A 19776-nucleotide genomic window follows, 5' to 3' on the forward strand; every position below is an offset into this window, starting at 1 on the left:
GACAGCATGAGAAGCTGAGGAGAGTTTATCGCTCCTCCGCTCAATATCACCTCCTTGTCTGCAAAGATCTGGAGAGTGAACAGATGAACTAGACACAGCAGTGCTTTAGGATAAATGCTAATGTCAGCATGCCGACTTGCTCGCAATAATTATTATGACATGGAAATGTCAACCTCAAGGAGAAGAGTCACAGGAACACCAAAATCATATGAATGTAGTCCGGGAATCATGAAAGGTAAGTGAAGGTTTGTGGTGCTAAACAAAACAGCACTAGAATTAAAGTCAGGGGATCACCAAAGTCCTCCTCTGGGCAACATCAACATCTGTACCAAATGTCACGGCAATCCATGCATTCAAATGTTGTCAGGGTAGATCTCTAATAGTCAGAGATGTGATTTTCACGGTACTATTAGAAGAAAAGTTAGGACATCTTCAAAGTCAAAGTCAGAATTCTTCCTCTGATGACCATGAATGTCAGGAAACCATTTTTGAGGTAGTGGTAGACCAACACTTCCATCCCTAGAGCCATGCCATTAGCGTGGCTAAAAAAAATATACATATTAACAAGGCACAAAAGATCATTTTAATTTTAAGATGTTTTAATAATAATAAACTTTTCACAACATAATTTTCTTTTTCCCATAGTTTAAAATGAAGAAAATTCGGCTCGTACCCTTTTCTTCTGCCCCTTTTGTGTGTATTCCACCCCCACAGCACGGTTTCCATCAAACAGGATCTTGGTGGTCAGGCAGCACACCTCTGTCTTCAGGTTGGGTCGACCCAGGGCAGGTCTCAGGTAGGCACTGGCTGTGTTCCACCTCTTCCCTGGACAGATGTAGGCAGGATTGGTTTACAGAAGATATACAGTATAAATGCTGCACTAAAGTTACAAGTGTTCTCAATGGTTAGTTCTTAATCAATTGTAGATCCTACAGTTCCCTAGTTCCTTGGTCATAAAACCTTTATAAATGGTCATGTCCATCCAGCCCACGCCTTCCTGCTGGTATCCATTCATGTCATCAGTGAAGGGGTATCCTGCCTGCTGCCCTGCCTCAATGAAAGCCCTGTGAAGGGGATGGTTCGTCTTCCCTCTGGTTACATGTAGAGGTCCGCTGCCACCCCGATAGCTACGGTACACAGAAGTACACAGAGTTAACTTTTTGTTTCTTCTGTGTAGGTGAGAACAGCTCCACGTCAAACTGCAACGTATCTGTCTGTGGGAATCATGTTCAGGTATAAAACAATGAACATTACAAGGACATAATAATTACTTTCTAACTACTAGTGCTACTTTTCTGTAGACAGCTGTGCATTTTAGTTATCAGACGACTCAATCACCATTTCATTTTTTTTTTTGCTTTCATGCCAATGGTCCAATCAGTGCTTTAGTGATGACAGGGTCCCTACAAAGGATGAAAAACATAAAAGTGCTGAGACCCTTCTACCTGTGTTCATTTTATAAAATAACCACATCTAAAATTCATTAGATCAAAACCATCTCTGCAGCTGTTTAATATGAATATTTGGAAAAAATGTAAGAATGTGAAAATGTGCTCACTGGTACAGAACTATCTTTAACTTCCAGTTCTTCCTGACTTCATGCTCAGGATGCATTTGCTTTACCTCAAAATTTAAACACAAAAAATGACTAAATTTTGTGCTTTATCTTTCAGTCTAATAACACTGCTCGTTTAGCTTCATATGGAGGCACAGTGTGGCGAAATTCTGTTCCAGGCTCTGATAAATTAAACACATTCTTACATTCATTTTAATGTGCGTAATATACATACAGTAGCAATATTTGATTTCTGTCTTGCACTGCAACATGTGAGATCTACTTCCCTGAATGTCATATTTGTTTACAAACCACAAAAGTCATTATCACCCTATTTTAGCACAGATGTTAATAGCTGAGATACTGTCTACCTCCTCATTTGCATGTGCTTCCTGGTTTCCAAGCTTCTTGTGCTAAAATTACATTGGGTCTGCATTTAAGATGAAATGTTCCTGTGCCCAGGATTTGCATGATAAGATCTTCACTGTGTCGGTACCTGTTTTCTCCCAGCTCATGAGACTGAGCCTTCCTGAAGTAAGGCAGACAGTGTTCATAATCCCAACCCTCAGCCCCCTCTCTCTGCCAGCGGTTGTAATCTTCAGCATGTCCGCGGATGTAAACCATGGCATTGAGTGAAGACGACCCGCCCCAAACACGGCCCCTCGGCCAGTACATCACCCGGTTGTCCACATTGGCCTGAGGCAAAGTGTTATAGAACCAGTTATACCTGCAGAAAGAAACACAGCTTATCACCAAATGGAGCAGATACTGTATCTGCTGGTGTATCAATTCTGAATAACAGGAGTTTCATGTTATTTTTCTGGGAGTGATATAAAAACACTGGACTGAAATGGTGCATCAATGTGATATGTGCATGATTAATTTATTAAACTTGCATGTATTTACTGGGGCTTTAGTGGTCTAGTGGCCTAAACAAACATAAACATCTGACTTTTTATGAATTTCAAGGAACTAATAGTTCTTCTGTGGTGATAGAGCACATTTCTCCTTTGGCATTTACAAAAACTGTAACATGATTAAACTATGGTGGTTAGTAGAATATTAAAGTTGACGTCTTGAGGATTGATGTGTTGTAAAGTCACGTCATGTCAAGATGCTACACTTTCTCTAAATTTGTGTTGAAGCGGTCTGTGCTTGCAAACACTTGAAAGTGTGTAGTTGTGAATGACACAAAAACAAACAAAATAATTTTAAACACCTGGCCCAAAAGATTTCAAGACCAGTGAAAGACAAGTTAAATAATCTGAGTGCAGTACTTGTCATCACAGAGGTTGTAGATCAGCGCAGCTGGCATGTGGATCTTCCATGAGAGTCGTACACTCCCTAGAAACCTGTCCTTAGGCCCTGCCTCCAGCAGCATCACAGACTCATGGGCATCCTCCGAGAGGCGGTTGGCGAGGACGCAGCCCGCTGAACCTGCCCCAACAATGATATAACTGTAGGATGGCGTTTTTTGATTGGCCGCGGCTGAGGCACTAAAGCACCTGTAATGGTTGGAGGAGAAAGAGCAGGAAAAGAAAGGCCCCGTGTTTCTGGTCTTGGGGATGAAGTGACATTCTGGCAAAGAGGTAAACTGGCCCCTACTGCTCCTCAGTAATCTCCCCCAAGTCGCAGCCACAACTCGTTGGGCTCCAGTTTGGCGTAGCACAGCCAGAGACAACATCATGCTTCTCTCTATTCACTGGCAAACACAAGAACACACACATTTATGTACACACTGGAAGGGGCAAGCTGACTCTGGAACTGACACTAGCAGATCGGACGGTGTTGACTGAGATTTATGCACTGTCCTGCTAAATGTGCCAATTGTGGGTCACAGAGAGGCTTTTAAATTGGCATTTTGGTTCCCCTGAATATTAATTGTTACTTGTACAAAACATTGTTCTCCTCAAACTCACAGTTTCAAAATTACTTGTAGTTAAACCAACAACTAGAAATGCCTGACCTGCAGCCTTGATTAGACTATTTGTCATGGTTCACTCACTGCTAACGTTTGTTTTTCTCTTAACTTGATTCATCAAGTAGCCACAATAAATTGTTAGTTGAAGTTGAGTGAATAAGAGACAGTTTGTGTGTCTCAGCCAGTAAGAATGAAATGCTCCTCCCTGCTGCTGCCTCACTGTGATTTAGCCTCATATGTGTCTTATCAGGCTAATACTCAAGGCAGTTTTTCAAAGGTAATGTGATCGTTTTGTGCAAAACAAAAACTACTCCGTTGTCTGCATCTGTGTGCAGGAGTGTGCAAAGTTCATAAAAGATTAAGGAGCAACTTTTTGATTAGAGGCAATTTTATTGCGTTATTTCAGTGAGGAATTGCAGTGTTGTTTTTCAGGCCAAGGCATAATCAATTAATCGAACTCACCAAAGTGCCTTAGATAAACGGAGCCAAACAAAGAATTCACACATGCAGGATGTCTGCAGTGAATCAATAACGTGAGACTCGTATTTTTGGGCTAGTTTGCATTACATGTTTATGACATGCCCATTTCGCAACCATAAACTTGGCTTATCAGTCAGATATAGCTGCAGTCTAGAGTTTACAGGTACCATAGTTCGCTAATATTGGTGGACTATTCATGAAATGAGTATTTTAAATGCTTCAAACGCTTTAAAATACGTTTAAACGGCATTCAAAACCTTAAGCTGATGGTCATAGCTTTTTATGGGACGTATCCGCTGACGAATCTTTATATTTAACCTAAGTTAACATCTAACTTCGTGTTCGAAGTTCACAGTCGTCTACAGTTTGCAGAACTGCAGTTCGTCTGAAATTAAACTGGAGTAGTTTAATGTCATGACACCGTTCACAGTTGACTTAAGCAGCTAAAAAAAAAAAAAAAATCCGAACTTACCCCTATTTTTCACACCGGAGCTGGGAGTCCCGATTTAGCGTCAACGCGAGCCAGCAGCTGTGGGCGGGGCCTAGTGGGCTGTACATAATAAGTTAACGGGCCAAAGCCGGAGCGTCTATCGCTCAAAGTTCATCCAGCAGATCAGGTATGCTGCTAGCTACACCGTCGGGTTAGGGCTGGGGATGATGCTGTGGAAGAATACCTCACGTTTCTGTGGTTTTGTTTTTGTTATTCATTCTTAGCGCATGTCTTCCATGATGTGGAGAGTCACAGTGATTTTTTTCTATGTGGTGTCTCGGGTGGCATCACATGAAATTGTAAGTTGTCTTTCATTATCTCATTATTTCAGATAAAAGTCAGTTGTAAAGTGAAAGAAGTATTTGTGGGATTTCTTTGCAGAAAGTGGAGTGCAGCGAAGCTTACGGTAAGTTGTGGCGTTTTATTCATACTGCGGATGAGAACTTCTCTGAAGTTAATAACATCAAGTTGGCTTAAAAACTGAAGCAACCTTTGAAGCTACTTCAGAATCAGACTTTCTTGGACAATTCTGACAAACTTTTTTTCTAGAACAAAAAAGCCATATGACACTAAAATGTATCATTACATTTTTTGGGGGCTGGTTGCTCTTTTAGCGTTGATGGAAATTCCATTATCTATACATGTAGTTCATTCCATCAATATAAAGAAAGAAGCTAATGTGAAATAAAATTGCATTAGCAGATAGATAGGCCCAGATTAAAGAACCGGAGTTCATTTAAAATGTTTGACTGAAATTTTATAAAAAAAAAAAAAAAAAGTTGCCACACATTTTACACCTCCAGAATTCATTATCTTGAATTAAAGCTTCTTTGGAAATATATTAGTGCTACATTGAGTGTTCTCTTGTGTTTTAACAAAGCTGCATTTAGAAAGAATTGAATATCAGAGAATGATATTATACACATTATCAGTATTAAGGCGATTACCACTGTTATCTCTTGTTCCAGATCTCCCTTCTACAAGTGATACCTCTCCATCTTTCCCGGAGGACTTGAACGTGAAGCAGGTGACAGTGGAAGGAACTGATATGCTGAACATCAGCTGGGCTATCAACATTGATGGTGGGACATCACCCCTTGTTGCTGTAGGAGACATCATACAAATGAGAAAAAAAGAAAAATTCTCTGAAATGACATCTCCAGAATTGATTATCATTATTATTTTAACTAGACAGCACTCAGAAAGCACAAACCTCTGCCAAGGCAGCTTGGTGTAAAAGCAATATTCCCACGAAAGTTTGACCATCATAACATGATTCCTTGACCATGAAAATGTACCCCTTGCATTTAGAATCACATCGATATCATCAGTAGTTTGATTATTATTCAAGAAAACAGTAGATATGAGCAATTAATAAATGCCACGAACAGCTAACTAAATTCCCCATGCAGACTAAAATAATGTGTACTCACAGTCTTTCATAGAGGCATGCAAATTGCACCATTTAAATGCATGTAAATCCACTATAGAGTCTGTTTTCCAAGGTGCCTCCTGCTATACTTTTTTACACTCACCTTTGCTCCAAGTGCTCGTTAGGGCAGCGTACACTTTTACCACAAGGGAGCACTCACATACTCACATACCTAAATATTGCTTTTCAAAGTGCTGTATATTATTTCCCCTTCACCCATGTGCACACACAAATACTCACACATTCACACCCCATTGATATCATTTTCATCTGGAGCAACTAGGAGTTCATTGTCTTGGTCAAAAACACTTTGATACATGGACCAGAGTAGCCAGGAATTGAACTGCTGACCCTACAATCTAACGGATTGTTCTGTGGGCCGCACCTTACCTCTCCAAAAAAAAAAAAAAAAAAATCATCCATATCCATTAATCACATTTTCAGTTACTGTATGTTGTGAACAAGCCAACGAATACCTGTAAAAACATTATCTCATTGATGGAGGTAATTGGAAGAAAGCAGTTTAATAATTGTTACATTAGCTTTTAAAACAAGCAATGTTGTTACACCTTCAGTGTTTATTCAATAAAAGAAGAGATTTTCTCATCTTCATTGTACTTGACAAACAGGACTTTAGTCTGGTTGAGGTGACACTGGACTAGGCAGCGGGTACAAGTGTTTATATATAAATATTTTAGCTGTTACAAGCAGATAATATATCAAATAAAAGATTCCTGATAGATTTTTTGTTAAGGCAGTGGACCAAAGAAGTATCGTTTTTTTATTCAAAGCCATTATGAAAACAGAATAATAATCAAATAGAAAAGAATAATCAAAAGTTTGTGCATTACGTTAGGTGTGATACAGGAAGAGCCCCTTAATGATAAGGGCACTAACTGGCCGATATCTGAATATCAACCTTAGCAGATGTTTTGTCCTTTATAAACGCTGTAATTTTCTGTCTCTCTGCAGCTAGTATTGAATATCTGACAGGTACTAGAATCGAGATATCAGGGGAACTAGCTTACCTGTGTGAATACAGCCCACGCTTCGCCCAGGCAGGCCTCACTGGGTCAAAGAAGGTATCATAGGCTAACTAGAGTTTATAATACGTTTTTGTCTGTTTAAGTAATGATTGTTTGCAGAGTCTGTGTTTGAAATAATAGACCTACCAAAGAGTCTATGAGGTTGAAAAAATAAAATCATTGCAATTATTGTCATCTTTTTGAATCTAGAGATGGTTTCATTTTTTAGTAATGGCAAGTGAGGGTTACCACCTCATCCAAGCTTCCAATCTTCCCCTGCCTCCAGTTGGGAGTGGCAACTATATCAAGTATACCAGTATTGAGTTATTTCCTTCAAGACTCCCAGGTAAGTCACTTTTTTTTATTCACAACTTTACTGATACCTAGCAACATAAGTAACCTATAGAAAAGTATTAAAATTTTTAAACTTTCTTCTCAAATTTTTAGCAACTGTCACACCAGAGCCTACTCAAGTTCCTACAGGTGAGGAGTCCCATTTGCTTGTGCATGTAGTAATAATGTATACTACTTTTCATTAAAGATGTTGATTATTCAGTCTCCATTCTATTTTTTTTTAAGATTTTGCTGCAAATGAGATCCTTGTTTCATGTAAGACTCTATAATTAATTAAAGCACTGACAGTTTATACAGTAAATCAGTTACAACTCAATATTATATGAAGTAAAATAAGACATGTTTTGTATTCATCTGTACAGCCTTGAGAACAGACGGTATCACCGTGATCATTTCGGGAGGACTGGCCTGTTTGATTATCCTGGGCTCCTGCTACATAATCTGTAAATACAGTACAACACTTTTTAAATGTACATTTAGAGGGAAGAGGACCTAGTCACCAGAATTGCACATAATACATTAAAATTTAAGATCAACATAATGCACGCTTTCTCTATGTGTGCAAAATATGGTTTATTTCAATGATAATTTAGTTTTCAAATTTATTATCCCAATGTCAAAATTAGCAAAACTGATCCCTTCTAACAAGTTTAGAGACTTTCCTGCCAATGTTTTATGCATTCTTTTAGGTATAACCTGAGTCACTTGGCTATTGGGCCAAAATATTTTAAGCTTTCAAAATGCTTTCCAGTCATTTACAGTGATTGTTCTGTCACACTGCAAAGAAACATATCTTTAACTATTCTACTGACTAAATGTCTTGTCATTTTGCACTGGAAACATGGTTTATCTCCTTGATTTAAAGGTTGTATAAAAGCAATACTAAAACATCAACCTTGAGCTCACTATAGCTCTTCCATAACAATTTAGAAATTTCTAACAGATTACATAAATTGTTTGACTCTGCTGGCTCGTATTTAACACAGCTAATCTCTCCTTTGCCATGTTTCTTACTCCCCAGACAAAACCTGTGGAGCTAACATTACCAAATCATTTGGTCTAAAGAGTTTACCTATGGTTCCTGTCCCTGTTCTTGTGGTGTACCCTGCTGAGAATTCAGTCTTCCAGCAGGCCGTGGTGGCCCTGACAGAATTCCTACAGTGGCATGGCAACTGTAGTGTAGCTGTTGACATGTGGCAGCAGGGGAAGATTGCAGACCTGGGGCCAATGCGCTGGCTGGCAGAACAGGTTAAGGCTGCAGACAGAGTGCTCATCGTCTGCCCACAGGTAGAGATTATAAACTGTATGTAATCTATCATTTATTTCTTGCCCTCTGCTTTCATTGTGCAGCATGTTATTATTTGTCAAAGGTTAAGCCAGCTAAAATAATGCAGTGATGAGAAACTGAAACTTCAAATAATGTCATTATGCAATAAAATCAAAGGAGAAAGAAACATTTTTGTTAACACTAGATACAGTAGATGTCACTAAATGCCCAAAAGAGTTTAAAGACGTCCTTTCTTCTTTCAGTCCTCTTCACAGCCCAGCCACAGTCCCCCCACCCACAGCTTCCCAGAACCCTCCATACCAGCTGCAGCTTATGACCTTTACCCCTTGATTCTTAACATGGTAGCAAGCAATGCAAAGAATGCCAAAGAGCTGGCTAAGTTCTGGGTGGTGCAGCTGGGCGAGCAGCAGGCCAAAAGGCATAGTAACCTGGCTCTGGAACTGAGGTCGTGTAGCACTTTTTATTTGATGAAGAATTTGAACCAACTGTGCAGAAGTCTTCATACCCAGAGAGAGGGCAACAAGGCAATATTCAATCTGATCTTCAGACCGGAGGTTGTCTACAGTGAAAAGAGTACAGTGAAGTTAAGAGAAGCTGTAGAAAATCTAAGCAGACATCAACTAAGCATTTCCAGTGAGATGGAACCATTGAGATCTGTGGTCAGCTCTGTGTGAACATCTGTAGTGACAATGTTTAGATTTATGATTTTTGAATAACTGATTATGCTTATGAATTTGTAAAATTCATTTATTTATTTTACAGATGACTGTTGGTTACTGAATCCCCTGCATGAACACTGCAGGGTGGATATGTATGTCTCTCAGTATATCTTCTGTGGTTTCCAGCATAGCATATGCAGTATGCTATGCTGGATAAAACAGTGAGGAAATAATTGATTTGTTGAATCTGCCATGTGTATTTCTTTTGCAATCCCAAAATATCCCTAAGTTTCAGTTTTCAAGATCTACTAACTGAATAGTCTTGCTTTCATTTTGTGTATCACTGTTGGGCAGGGATGTCATGGTATTTTAGAGTATATATTAAAATAAAGTGAGTTAAATATGTTTGTTTAAATATTTGTCTTGTATAACATATATGGAATATGTTATAAAACATATATATAAACTATAACCCGAATGACAGGTTTTGTTAGGTTTCCTATACCTATAATATTTGTGAAAGGTAGTGCCAGTGTGGGTGCCTTGTGTGAATAAGGGGGTCCTTTTGTTATTAATTAATAAAGTAAAAAAGGGGGGCTTTTAACTCAGGTGTCCATTGTATCCATTTTACATAATTTATCATGTCGTCTACATGGACCATAAGCACGGACGGGAAGTAGCGCAATGAAAAAAAGTCATTCAACGAATAGAAATAGCTGTTTTGCACCACATGACCAAACACGGAAGTAGAATCTTCCTCTGCAACAGCTTTCCGTTCAAATGGAAGTTTCTTTCTTGTGGGCTTCTTTCTGAAGACATTTACAAGCGCCAGAAGGTCGCGACTCATTGTTTCTGACTGTTTAGTTATGTGAATGAAAGCGGGACCATGACTCAGGCTGAGAAAGAACAGGCCAACGGGAAAGAGAAAGAAAAGGAACGAGAGAAGGAGAAAGAGAAGGAGCAGCAACGCGGGGTGAAAAGACCAATCGTTCCTCCGGCTATTCCGGAGCCTCTACAGGAGGTGAGCTGGAAAGTCGAGTGTTGTCTGTGGTCGTATTTGTATAATGTAGTCGAATTTGTTTGAATTTCAAGCCCTGTTCTTCGGCCTGTTTAGGTTCTCTCTGTCCTGGACTAAACGGCGCTTAATGTGTGTTAACTTTACCTAGACTATCATTAGTCAGGTTAACGTTACAAGTTTAGTTTAGTAGATTATTTTTATTATGGTAAAGCTCTTCATGGTTCTATCTATTAATCGTAGCCCATACGTAACAAAATGTCAAAAGTTCTGCGAAAAGCTCATTAGAAGTTACAATAGCGCCAAAATAATGCCTTTTGTTGTTTACAAAAAGGGCCCCCAATGTTCAATTGGCATTAATACAAGGTAGCTACTTTTAGTACTTTTCATTGATACTGTTTTGTGTAACTCTAATTGCAGCGACTATTTAGTTTTACTTGAATATGTAATGTTAATTAATGAAATATGATGGCCATTCATTATTATTTCTGTTTGTACAAACAGAAATACCTGTTTCATAGCTTAATTCTGGGCAATTTTGCAAAAACTAACAAGTTTTAAATATCCCTCTCTCCATCAGCTCCTTTCAGTGTAAATACTTTTAATAGGTTACAGGTTTCCTCAAAGTTTGACAATGTCTAGTTTTTGTTGACCAGTAAGCATGTGAACACCCCTGTCCACACACCTTTTCATGGTTTGGGCTTAATCCTACTATGATAACATGCAATATTTCATACAATAATGTGTGTCCAACAATGTGGGAACTGTTTGGAGAAGGCTAATTTCTGTATCAAGATGACAATATCCCTGTGCACATAGTCCGGTCCATAAATACATGGTTTAATGGGTTTGGTTTGGAAGAAGCTGACTAGCCTGCACAGAGTCCTATGTTGTAGATATCAGGGAGCAATACGATACATTTATAACACTGGCACCCAGTACAAAAGCAAAGCATTAACATGAGGAAAAAGTGTTTCAATTATCAGTGTAGTTTGAACCAAATTCTAAGGTTTCCTGAGTATATAATCTTTTATTTTTGGGATGAACTGCAGTTTTGACTGTGAGCCAGGTTCTAACATGTGTTCAACCTAGCTAAAGACTTTGCGGTTGAATGGTAACTAATCCCTGCAGCAGGTTTCAAAATGTCTTTAGGAAAGTAGGCTGTTGTTGCAGCCTATGGTTTTAGAATGAAACAAATATACTGCATGTAAATGCAATATTCAAGTGTCCACATACTTTTGGCCAATATGAATAGTCTGACCTTTGTTCTCCTGTTCTCAAAATATCTACAGAATATTTTTCTCTTTTACAGCAAATACAGAGCAGTTTTGTAGTTGTCATTCACCCTGGTTCAAGGACACTGCGCATTGGCCGAGCAACAGACACTCTTCCGGTGACTGTTCCGCATGTGATAGCACGCAGACACAAGCAAAGTGGACAGCCCAGATATGAAGACACCTGGTTGTTGAGAGAGGGTCTAAATGTACATCACTGATTCACCCACAGTACAATCTATTAGCCTGTCTTACTCTGCTGTACTCAAATTATTTTAAAATTTGTGGGGGTTTTTTTTTTATGTGTTGCTTCTTTATGCTGTCCAACAGAAACCAGAAAGTAATGAGCAGAAGCAGAATGGGCTTAAAATGGTCGACCAGGCCATCTGGTCTAAGAAAATGTCAAATGGAGTGCGGAGGACTCCTGTGTCTGCTGAACAGGTGTGTAATATGAAAGAGTCAAACATGAAGAGTAATACTGCATTACTCACAGATAGCGGCAAAGTGATTCAATTCCATGAAATGAGAAAGAGACATAAGTGTTGTTAAGGAAATTAAGAATAGACAGATTTTATATTATATGACTCTAATGTTTATAGCAATGCGTACTGTGGGATTTATTGCTATTGCTATTTTAAATACAAACATATACTTTAATCTGCAGAAGTTTAAACTAGAATCTATTTATTATACAAGTTATTGTGTTTGTGTGTTTAGGCCCGAGCCTATAACTGTCAGATACGTCCAGCAGTACTAGACAGCAGCTCAAGGGTGAAATGGACTAACACAGCCCACCATCCTCCTTACCTGGTGGGAGAGGAGGTCAGTGAATATGCCTGAAAGAATTAACTTAGGCATCTAAAATAATTAATCTAAAGTCTGTTTTTTTTTTTTAAGTCTGTCATTTTTCTTCATATTGCTTTTTCTCCCTCCACACACCCATCATGCAGGCTCTTTATGTGAATCCTTCTGACTGTTACAACATCCACTGGCCTATAGTCAGAGGTCAGCTCAATGTGCACGCCGGCCCTGGGGGCTCTCTCACCGCCGTCCTGGCTGACCTAGAGACAATCTGGAGTAATGTCATTCAAAAGCATCTCGAGATCCCCCTCAAAGATTTGAAGGTAGGAGAAATATCTGCACTCACCCCTGTCTTCTGTGCGACAATATTGGAAGTGCTGTGCAACATGTTGAAACTAGAAAATAATAAATATTTTAAATAATTAAAACAAGCCAAATGAAGAAAGGTTTTTAATAATAGTAATATTAAATTGTGTTGTTTAGCATTGCATATAAAAGTTTATTCACTGTGATAAACTAAAAGGTTTAAAACTATAAGTGCCTTCAAAATATTTATACAAATGCAAGGAAAAAAAAAACAAGATGAATGGGTGCACAAACATTTAAGCACATCTGCTATAAGAAGCATTTAACAAAGTAAGATAAAGAGTTAATAAGAATGAGCAAGACTCTGGCTACAGATTTTAAGTCGTCAAAACATGCTGAAGTGTTCCACTGAAGAGAGTTGAGCAACATCAAAAAAAGTTATTCAGTAAACCTTGAAAATTAGGTCAAACTTCACTGACAGTGGAAACACATTTGCTCTGACAATTATGTTTCGCTTTTGTCCTGGTTGCCAGTATTACAGATGCATCTTATTGGTCCCTGACATCTACAATAGGCAGCATATCAAGGAAGTGGTCAACATGTTGCTGCTTAATATGGGTTTCTCAGGTACTACACAGGACAAACCCAGATAATTGTGAGTATACAATCACTTTTTTCTCTTGCCTTCACTTCAGCTTCTCTCCTGTTGTGTGCGTGTGTGTGTGTGTGTGTGTGTGTGTGTATAGCAATCATCGTTCACCAGGAGTCGGTTTGTGCTACATTCGGTAGCGGGTTAAGCAGTGCTTGTGTTGTGGATGTAGGAGACCAGAAGACCAGTCTGTGCTGTGTAGAGGATGGAGTGTCCCACCGGAACTCCAGGTGGGCCCGAGAACCACCTTTTAGGTTCAATTTCTGTCAAGGAAATCATGTATTATAAGGGTTTAAGTATAGTGAGTGTTGGATCAATGGTTATCAATTATGGTGACATCTTGCTTATTTGTCTGTTGGACTCGGCAGGTTGTGTTTGGGCTACGGAGGCTCAGATGTGACGCGCACTTTCTTCTGGCTTCTGCAGAGGGCAGGCTTTCCGTACAGAGACTGTCAGCTGTCCAGCAGATTGGACTGTCAGCTTCTGCAGCATCTAAAAGAGACCTTCTGCCATCTAGATCAAGTGTGTGTTAGTCAAGGACTGGAGTCTGTGTATTCAGAGAATGTGTTGGGTAACTGTGGCTTGTATGTCGATCAGTTTCACTAAAGTGCCAGCATCTTTGTTTCTAGATAGACATCACAGTTGCTCTTAAGAATGAAAGTGAGAAATCTGTAGTTTTTCAGACTAATTCCAAAATGTCTTTCTTGCATTTATTTTGAACAGGACATATCAGGATTGCAAGATCATGAATTCCAGACACGCTTCCCAGAAGCACCAGCTCTTCTCTACCAGGTTCGACTAGGGGATGAGAAATTACAGGTACATACTGCAATCAATAATGAGAAACTGAGCTGATTTAAGGTGCTCTTTACATTATGCTAGAACTAGTATTTATTTATGGCTCCATTTGTCTCTGTCCTCCTCATATTTTCTGGCTCGTGTGTGTGTCTGTGTATGCACGTTAGGCACCCATGGGTCTTTTCTACCCGACCACATTTGGCATCGTAGGTCAGAAGATGACATCACTTCAGTGCCGTTCCCAAGGCGATGCAGAGGATCCTCATGATGAACACTACCTGCTTGCCACACAGAGCAAACAGGACCCGGTAGCACAAGCACACCTTCTCATGCACCGTTTCACACATTCATTTAAATCTAATTCCTTCAGATAGATGAGATGCTCTCTGGTTCTTGTCTTTTTTTCTTATTCTGCTGCTTTCTCCATCAGTCCTCAAAATCTGCTGCAGACCGGAAAGCTATTTGCAGACCAGGTGGAGGTTTGGATGGTGAGATGAGTGGTCAGGGAGGGATGGGAGACCTCTCTGAAATGCCCAGGGGCTGTGGGAGTGGCAACAGTGGAGGAGGGATGCAGGGGGAGATGGATCTTGGACCCGTTCAAGGGGAGTGCCTGATGGGGGCAGGAGAGGTGGAAGAACCTCTGTCTGCTCACCTCTCCAGGAAGACCGCCATCATGAGCCAGTTTGAGAGCAAAGCACTTGGACTGGATAAGGCCATCCTGCATAGCATCGACTGCTGTGGTAAGGAGGAAAAGAGCAAGTAGGCAGGATAAGCAGGAGTGACAGCTAACTGCCTTAAGATACATGCAGCACTGCTCAGGAATTAGATGAAATAGAAATAAGAAAAGCTCGTGTGTTTTTTGGTTGACAGCATCAGATGAAACCAAGCGAAAGATGTACAGCTCCATCCTGGTAGTGGGAGGAGGGCTCATGTTTCACTGTGCTCAGGAATTTCTGCTTCACCGCATCATCAACAAGATGCCACCGTCCTTCAGAAGGCTGGTAGACAATGTGGACGTTATCACACGACCAAAGGTAACCCAGGATGCATTTTAAGCATGGTCTATATAGACAGGTAGCTCCTCTACCGTACCTGTATATTAATGTGCACATGCTGTAGGACATGGACCCTCGTCTGATATCTTGGAAGGGGGGAGCAGTTCTAGCATGTCTGGACACCACCCAGGAGATGTGGATCCACCAGAGGGAGTGGCAGCGCTTTGGTGTCCGAATGCTTCGTGAGAGAGCTGCCTTCGTTTGGTGACCAAGTTAAGACAAGCTCAAAATGACTGAATTTTTTATATCAGATTTATACTGTGGATGAAGCAGTGCTTTGGAATGAAAATAGTTTTCCTCATCAAAAATGTAATTTACTATGACAGCTATACAAACCTGACAGTCCCACAATTATGGCACTAACCAATTTTTAAATTCTGTTGGCTGTCTCGTATCAAACATCAAGATGCAGCCATTGCTGTGTAGCTTTGAACAGCCGTCAAAAGAAGTTTATGGACATTCTGTAAATATTACTGCTCACCTCCTATGTTTATTAATGTCTGGAACTGTGTAAATAAACCAGCCCTACTTGAATACACAATAGTTGCATTTGATTTGAAAAACCACTCTTCCTGAGTCATGAACATACTGAATTTAAACAAGGCTATGTCCAATACTACCTAAATCTCACAGGTCATCTAACTTGGTACTTTTAAATCATGTTATGCAGCAGTTGTAGATGAGTAAAAATGACAAACTTAACATTTTAACAGAGCACAATTTTATTCAAACAGAGGGATACAAAACATTAACTTTGAGTTCCAGAAGGGATGACCTTAACAGAACGGTCAGTGACACACACCTCTAAGAGGCTAGTGTGGAAGGACAGAAGGAGGAAAAAGGGAAGACATGATGTGGTTAGCTGATGCATCAGCCATTCTGGCCCCTGTGTGTAGGAATTCCCAGAAAGGCGTCAAGAAACTGCTCACGGCAGCGGCAGCTGCAGAAGAGGGGCTTCAGCACTGTGACGTCACCACCTTTTGTCATGTTCTCAGTAAACAGACACTGTGCCAGGCCCCACGCCTACAAATCCTATGTAGGCATTTACCTAGAGAGAAGGTGTGATGTTGTGTTCACAATTATCTACTGAGCAATTAAAAAAAAAAGTAACTTAGAAATGTTTACACACTTAAGAATGTAGTTTTTCAGCTATGAGACTAAGCTTCTAATCTCACTTGGTAAAACAGGCTCCAGGAATAGAAGGTTTGAAATAACAAGAAGTTTATCCAGTGAGCAACATTAAGTTAAGAACAAACCATTACTCACCTTCCTCATCCTCCTCCACCCATTGGTGGCGGACCGGGACCCGCTCCAGGGTTTATTCTTCCCATCCGCCTTCTGCTACCAGGGGGACCGGGAGGACTGCAAAAGTGAGTAACAAAAGAGGGGTTTGAACAGTAGTAAAAGAAGAGGCTAAAGAAAAGTGTTGGAAAAGGCAGTGTTAGGTATTTTTAGTTAGATAGATATTGGTTAGATACTTTATGTATTAGAAATCTTTAGGGTAGACAGGATGTCTAGCTCAGGCTGTTAAATGCTTAGTCATTCTCATGGGGTACTCCAGGTTGTTCAGGTTCAAGGATAACTAGACAGAAAGTTGATTATTGTTAGGAGACAATGTTTAGTCTTACTGTTATGACGTGTTTAACCATAGTCGTAGTCATAATATTTTCTTATGCTTAATGTCATGTCAGAATGTTTTTAGCTACACACCACATAATCAACCGACATTCACACATTGATTTTCTTCATGCTTTGATTACTGCTATGGCCAGCTGCAAAGCTGGCACCGGGAGACGTCACGGTTTGGCGTCCCGGCGTAGTATGGGGCTAGCCCGAGGTGATATAATGTATAGGCCTGTTATGGTTCAGGGCTTTTCATCTTTCAGCTGCCTGCATGCATGTTGGAGGTGCAAAGACTTCTGGGCGTGTAATGTTAATTTTTACCTGTGTTCATTGACTAAATCAGCACTGTTTTGAAGTTACTTGGACTGCTTCTTCTCTCAGAGTTAACGGTGAAAAGAACTGTGTCTCCAACAGCAGTAAACTATTTTTATTTTTTAAACTGGAATGCAAGGAACTGTCAACACATGAGAAAAAGACACTCTTCCTGAAATGCACTCTGATGCAACTCGCTCTACTCAATTCTGCAGTTCTGATGTCAGGACTATCACTGGACTACAAAGAAATTTACATATAACTCTAGTCACCAGTGGATTCTATATGTGGATCCACAGCTGCAGCATGCAAATGAGGAACTGGAGACAAAAAGATGTTTTCATAACACCACACTTTTTACTCCTTCAAGTAACACGATGCCCAGTTCCAAAGACCATCTTCATATGTCAGGCACATGTGTTAGGTATTTTTTGTCAGATAGATATTGGTTAGATACTTTATGTATTAGAAATGTTTAGTGGAGATAGGATGTCTAGTTAGACTGTTAAATGCTTAGTCATGCTTATGAGTTTCTACAGGGTACATCTGGTCAAGGATAACTAGAGAGAAAAGTTGATGACTGTCAGCAGACAGGGTGTTTAATATTATTATTATGACGTGTATAACTGTAGCCTTAGCCATAATATGTTCTTATGTTTAATATCACGACATGTACTAACTAGAGGTCGTGAGAATGTTTTTAGCTACACACCAGTTAACCAACAGACACACACACATTGATTTACTTCATGTTTTGACTACTGCTATGACCAGCTGCAAAGCTGGCACCAGAGACGTCTCGGTTGACGTTTCTGTGTAGTATGGGGCTAGCCCAACCGAGAGGATATAATGTACAGGCCTGGTGGGTTCAGGGTCTTTTCATCTTACATCTGCCTGCGTGCAGTTTGGAGGTGCAAGATACCTGAGCGTGTAATGTTAATTTTACCTGTGATCCTTTGAATGAATCAGCACTGTTTTGAAGTTACTTGGACTGTCTCATCTCTCAGAGTTAGCAATGGTAACAAGAACTGAGACCAACACATGCTACCACTCAGACTACTTCCACTGTTATCAATGTTCATGAGAACATTCCCCATGTGTGTGTGTGGCTGTTGAGAAATGATTGTGCCCCAGCAGGGACCTACCCTCTGCCATCAGAGTAGCGTGATGACACACTGTTTCCATTCTTTGTCAGGTCAGGGTGGATCATTGTCTTAAAACTGGCAGAAGACAAACAACAAAGTGGGCAGCAGAGTCAGAGATGATATAAAACGTCATTGTTTTCCCCAATCCTTCGTTATATGATGAAATACCAGCGACATAAATGACATTCCCACACACTTCCACCTCAGTAGCAGATATTAGAATGCTAATCCCCCAACTGAAGTTGGTAAACATTATACCTATTCCAGAACAGTATTACTGCATGTGGCTCACTTTCATCAATGAACACAGATAAGCTCCTGCACCTTTCTAAATAAGAAAAACATAACTGACAACACAGTGGTTACCATAATTACAAATATTAATTAAGCCTCAGAACACTTCAAAGTAATACACGTATTTTTTTTTTACATATATCCATTCCCGTTGATAGGGTGCCCTTTTGGTTTGACTGATTCGATATGTGCGCGACTGACTGACTTACAACAGGCTGAGGAACTCCACCGCCTCCCAGAACAGATCGACCAGAAGGGACAGTCGCCATGGTGACTGCGCCCTGCTGTCCAGGACCTGACCTGAGAAATAAGGTGATGGAAGACACAGGAGTATGTGACATTCACACTCAAAAATAAGAGTCTGTGAATTCCTACTCACTTAATAGATTAGCCAGTAATACTCTTCTTAACCTAGCATTCAGTCACACGAGCTAACAGCTTGAAAGCGAAAAACAAAACAAAAGGGCCCCGTGTGCCAAAGGCTAACATCATTTTAGCTTTAAGATGCTTTTGAGAAACAGTGGTCAGGTTTGTTCCATCGCCTGATGGTCAACGTAACTCTCTCGGTACGTTTATTGCAGTTAACACTCAAAATACATGCTTATGAAACACGGGAGGATGCCCTCTTATAGAAGATTCGCTAGATTAATTCAGCAGCGTTTCAGATACGCAAATCCAGTAAGACTAAGCTAACAAGCTAATGTGCTAAACGTAACTTAACTATCTGCTATCATTACACATTCCTGGTGAAGCGGTATGTTTTAAGTAGAAATGCTCGACGCAGAAAAACTACATCTACAAAAAAGCTACATATTTGTTATAAAGATGAGAAAACTGTCAAAACACGAGACAAACCACTTACCGTTGGACACGTACACCATCCTTCAGAAAGCAACAACACCGCTCCTCAGTTGTTTTAATAACTGACGTTACAGTTCCGGGTCCATTATTGTTGCGTCATCGCCGTACACGCATGTGCAGCTGTTGTGAGAAAGAAATGACTTGGCAAAAACAAATGCTTTTAATGTAATAAAACAAAACAATTAACTCATAAGACACGATTTAATATATTGTCCACTTCCTTAAAGAGCCCATGGCATGATTTTCCTTGTTTTCTTATCTACAATGTTACAACAGTGAATTATCATAGTAGACGTGACTTAAAGCTAAAAAAAAAAATGAAGTGAATGCATATTCTAGTAGTTCTATGCATAAGCAATTATGTTTTCAATAAAGCTTATTAAAAAAAAAAAAGACCCATTTATTATTTTCCCTTCTGCTGCACTGTGACCAGAGCATG

At 39.9% G+C, this 19776-nt stretch overlaps 4 protein-coding genes across 4 annotated transcripts in view; 2 read left to right on the forward strand and 2 right to left on the reverse strand.

Annotated features, from left to right (window-relative positions):
• chdh (choline dehydrogenase) overlaps window positions 1-4494 on the reverse strand; it is a 10862-nt gene extending 6368 nt beyond the window's left edge. Inside the window, exons 1-6 of the mRNA XM_020615819.1 lie at window positions 4429-4494; window positions 2833-3257; window positions 2052-2282; window positions 961-1127; window positions 674-825; window positions 4-68 (exon numbers count right to left, since the gene is read on the reverse strand). Of these exons, the coding sequence (XP_020471475.1) occupies window positions 4-68; window positions 674-825; window positions 961-1127; window positions 2052-2282; window positions 2833-3242 (1025 nt within the window). The 5' untranslated portion in view covers window positions 3243-3257; window positions 4429-4494. The remainder of the gene's footprint in view (window positions 1-3; window positions 69-673; window positions 826-960; window positions 1128-2051; window positions 2283-2832; window positions 3258-4428) is intronic.
• A 67-nt stretch (window positions 4495-4561) lies between these two features.
• Window positions 4562-9221, forward strand: il17rb (interleukin 17 receptor B). Its single transcript, XM_020620147.1, has 11 exons — window positions 4562-4573; window positions 4671-4745; window positions 4828-4852; window positions 5415-5528; window positions 6851-6960; window positions 7114-7249; window positions 7351-7386; window positions 7483-7512; window positions 7620-7700; window positions 8279-8544; window positions 8788-9221. The coding sequence occupies exons 2-11, from the start codon at window positions 4674-4676 to the stop codon at window positions 9217-9219; spliced, it is 1302 nt and encodes a 433-aa protein (XP_020475803.1). The 5' UTR covers window positions 4562-4573; window positions 4671-4673; the 3' UTR covers window positions 9220-9221.
• A 724-nt stretch (window positions 9222-9945) lies between these two features.
• On the forward strand, window positions 9946-15532 carry actr8 (actin related protein 8). The gene is made up of 13 exons (XM_020619659.1): window positions 9946-10225; window positions 11532-11702; window positions 11824-11934; window positions 12211-12315; window positions 12444-12617; window positions 13134-13227; window positions 13347-13479; window positions 13618-13771; window positions 13973-14068; window positions 14215-14355; window positions 14478-14787; window positions 14918-15081; window positions 15167-15532. The coding sequence occupies exons 1-13, from the start codon at window positions 10091-10093 to the stop codon at window positions 15308-15310; spliced, it is 1932 nt and encodes a 643-aa protein (XP_020475315.1). The 5' UTR covers window positions 9946-10090; the 3' UTR covers window positions 15311-15532.
• Window positions 15533-16364: 832 nt separating this feature from the next.
• selenok (selenoprotein K) lies at window positions 16365-19448 on the reverse strand. The gene is made up of 4 exons (XM_020619669.1): window positions 19339-19448; window positions 18686-18776; window positions 18183-18257; window positions 16365-16464 (listed from the first exon to the last, which is right to left on the reverse strand). The coding sequence occupies exons 1-4, from the start codon at window positions 19355-19357 to the stop codon at window positions 16365-16367; spliced, it is 285 nt and encodes a 94-aa protein (XP_020475325.1). The 5' UTR covers window positions 19358-19448.
• Between the last annotated feature and the right edge of the window lie 328 nt (window positions 19449-19776).

The sequence above is a fragment of the Monopterus albus genome, unplaced genomic scaffold, assembly GCF_001952655.1.
Source record: "Monopterus albus unplaced genomic scaffold, M_albus_1.0 scaffold6.1, whole genome shotgun sequence".
Lineage (NCBI taxonomy): Eukaryota > Metazoa > Chordata > Actinopteri > Synbranchiformes > Synbranchidae > Monopterus > Monopterus albus.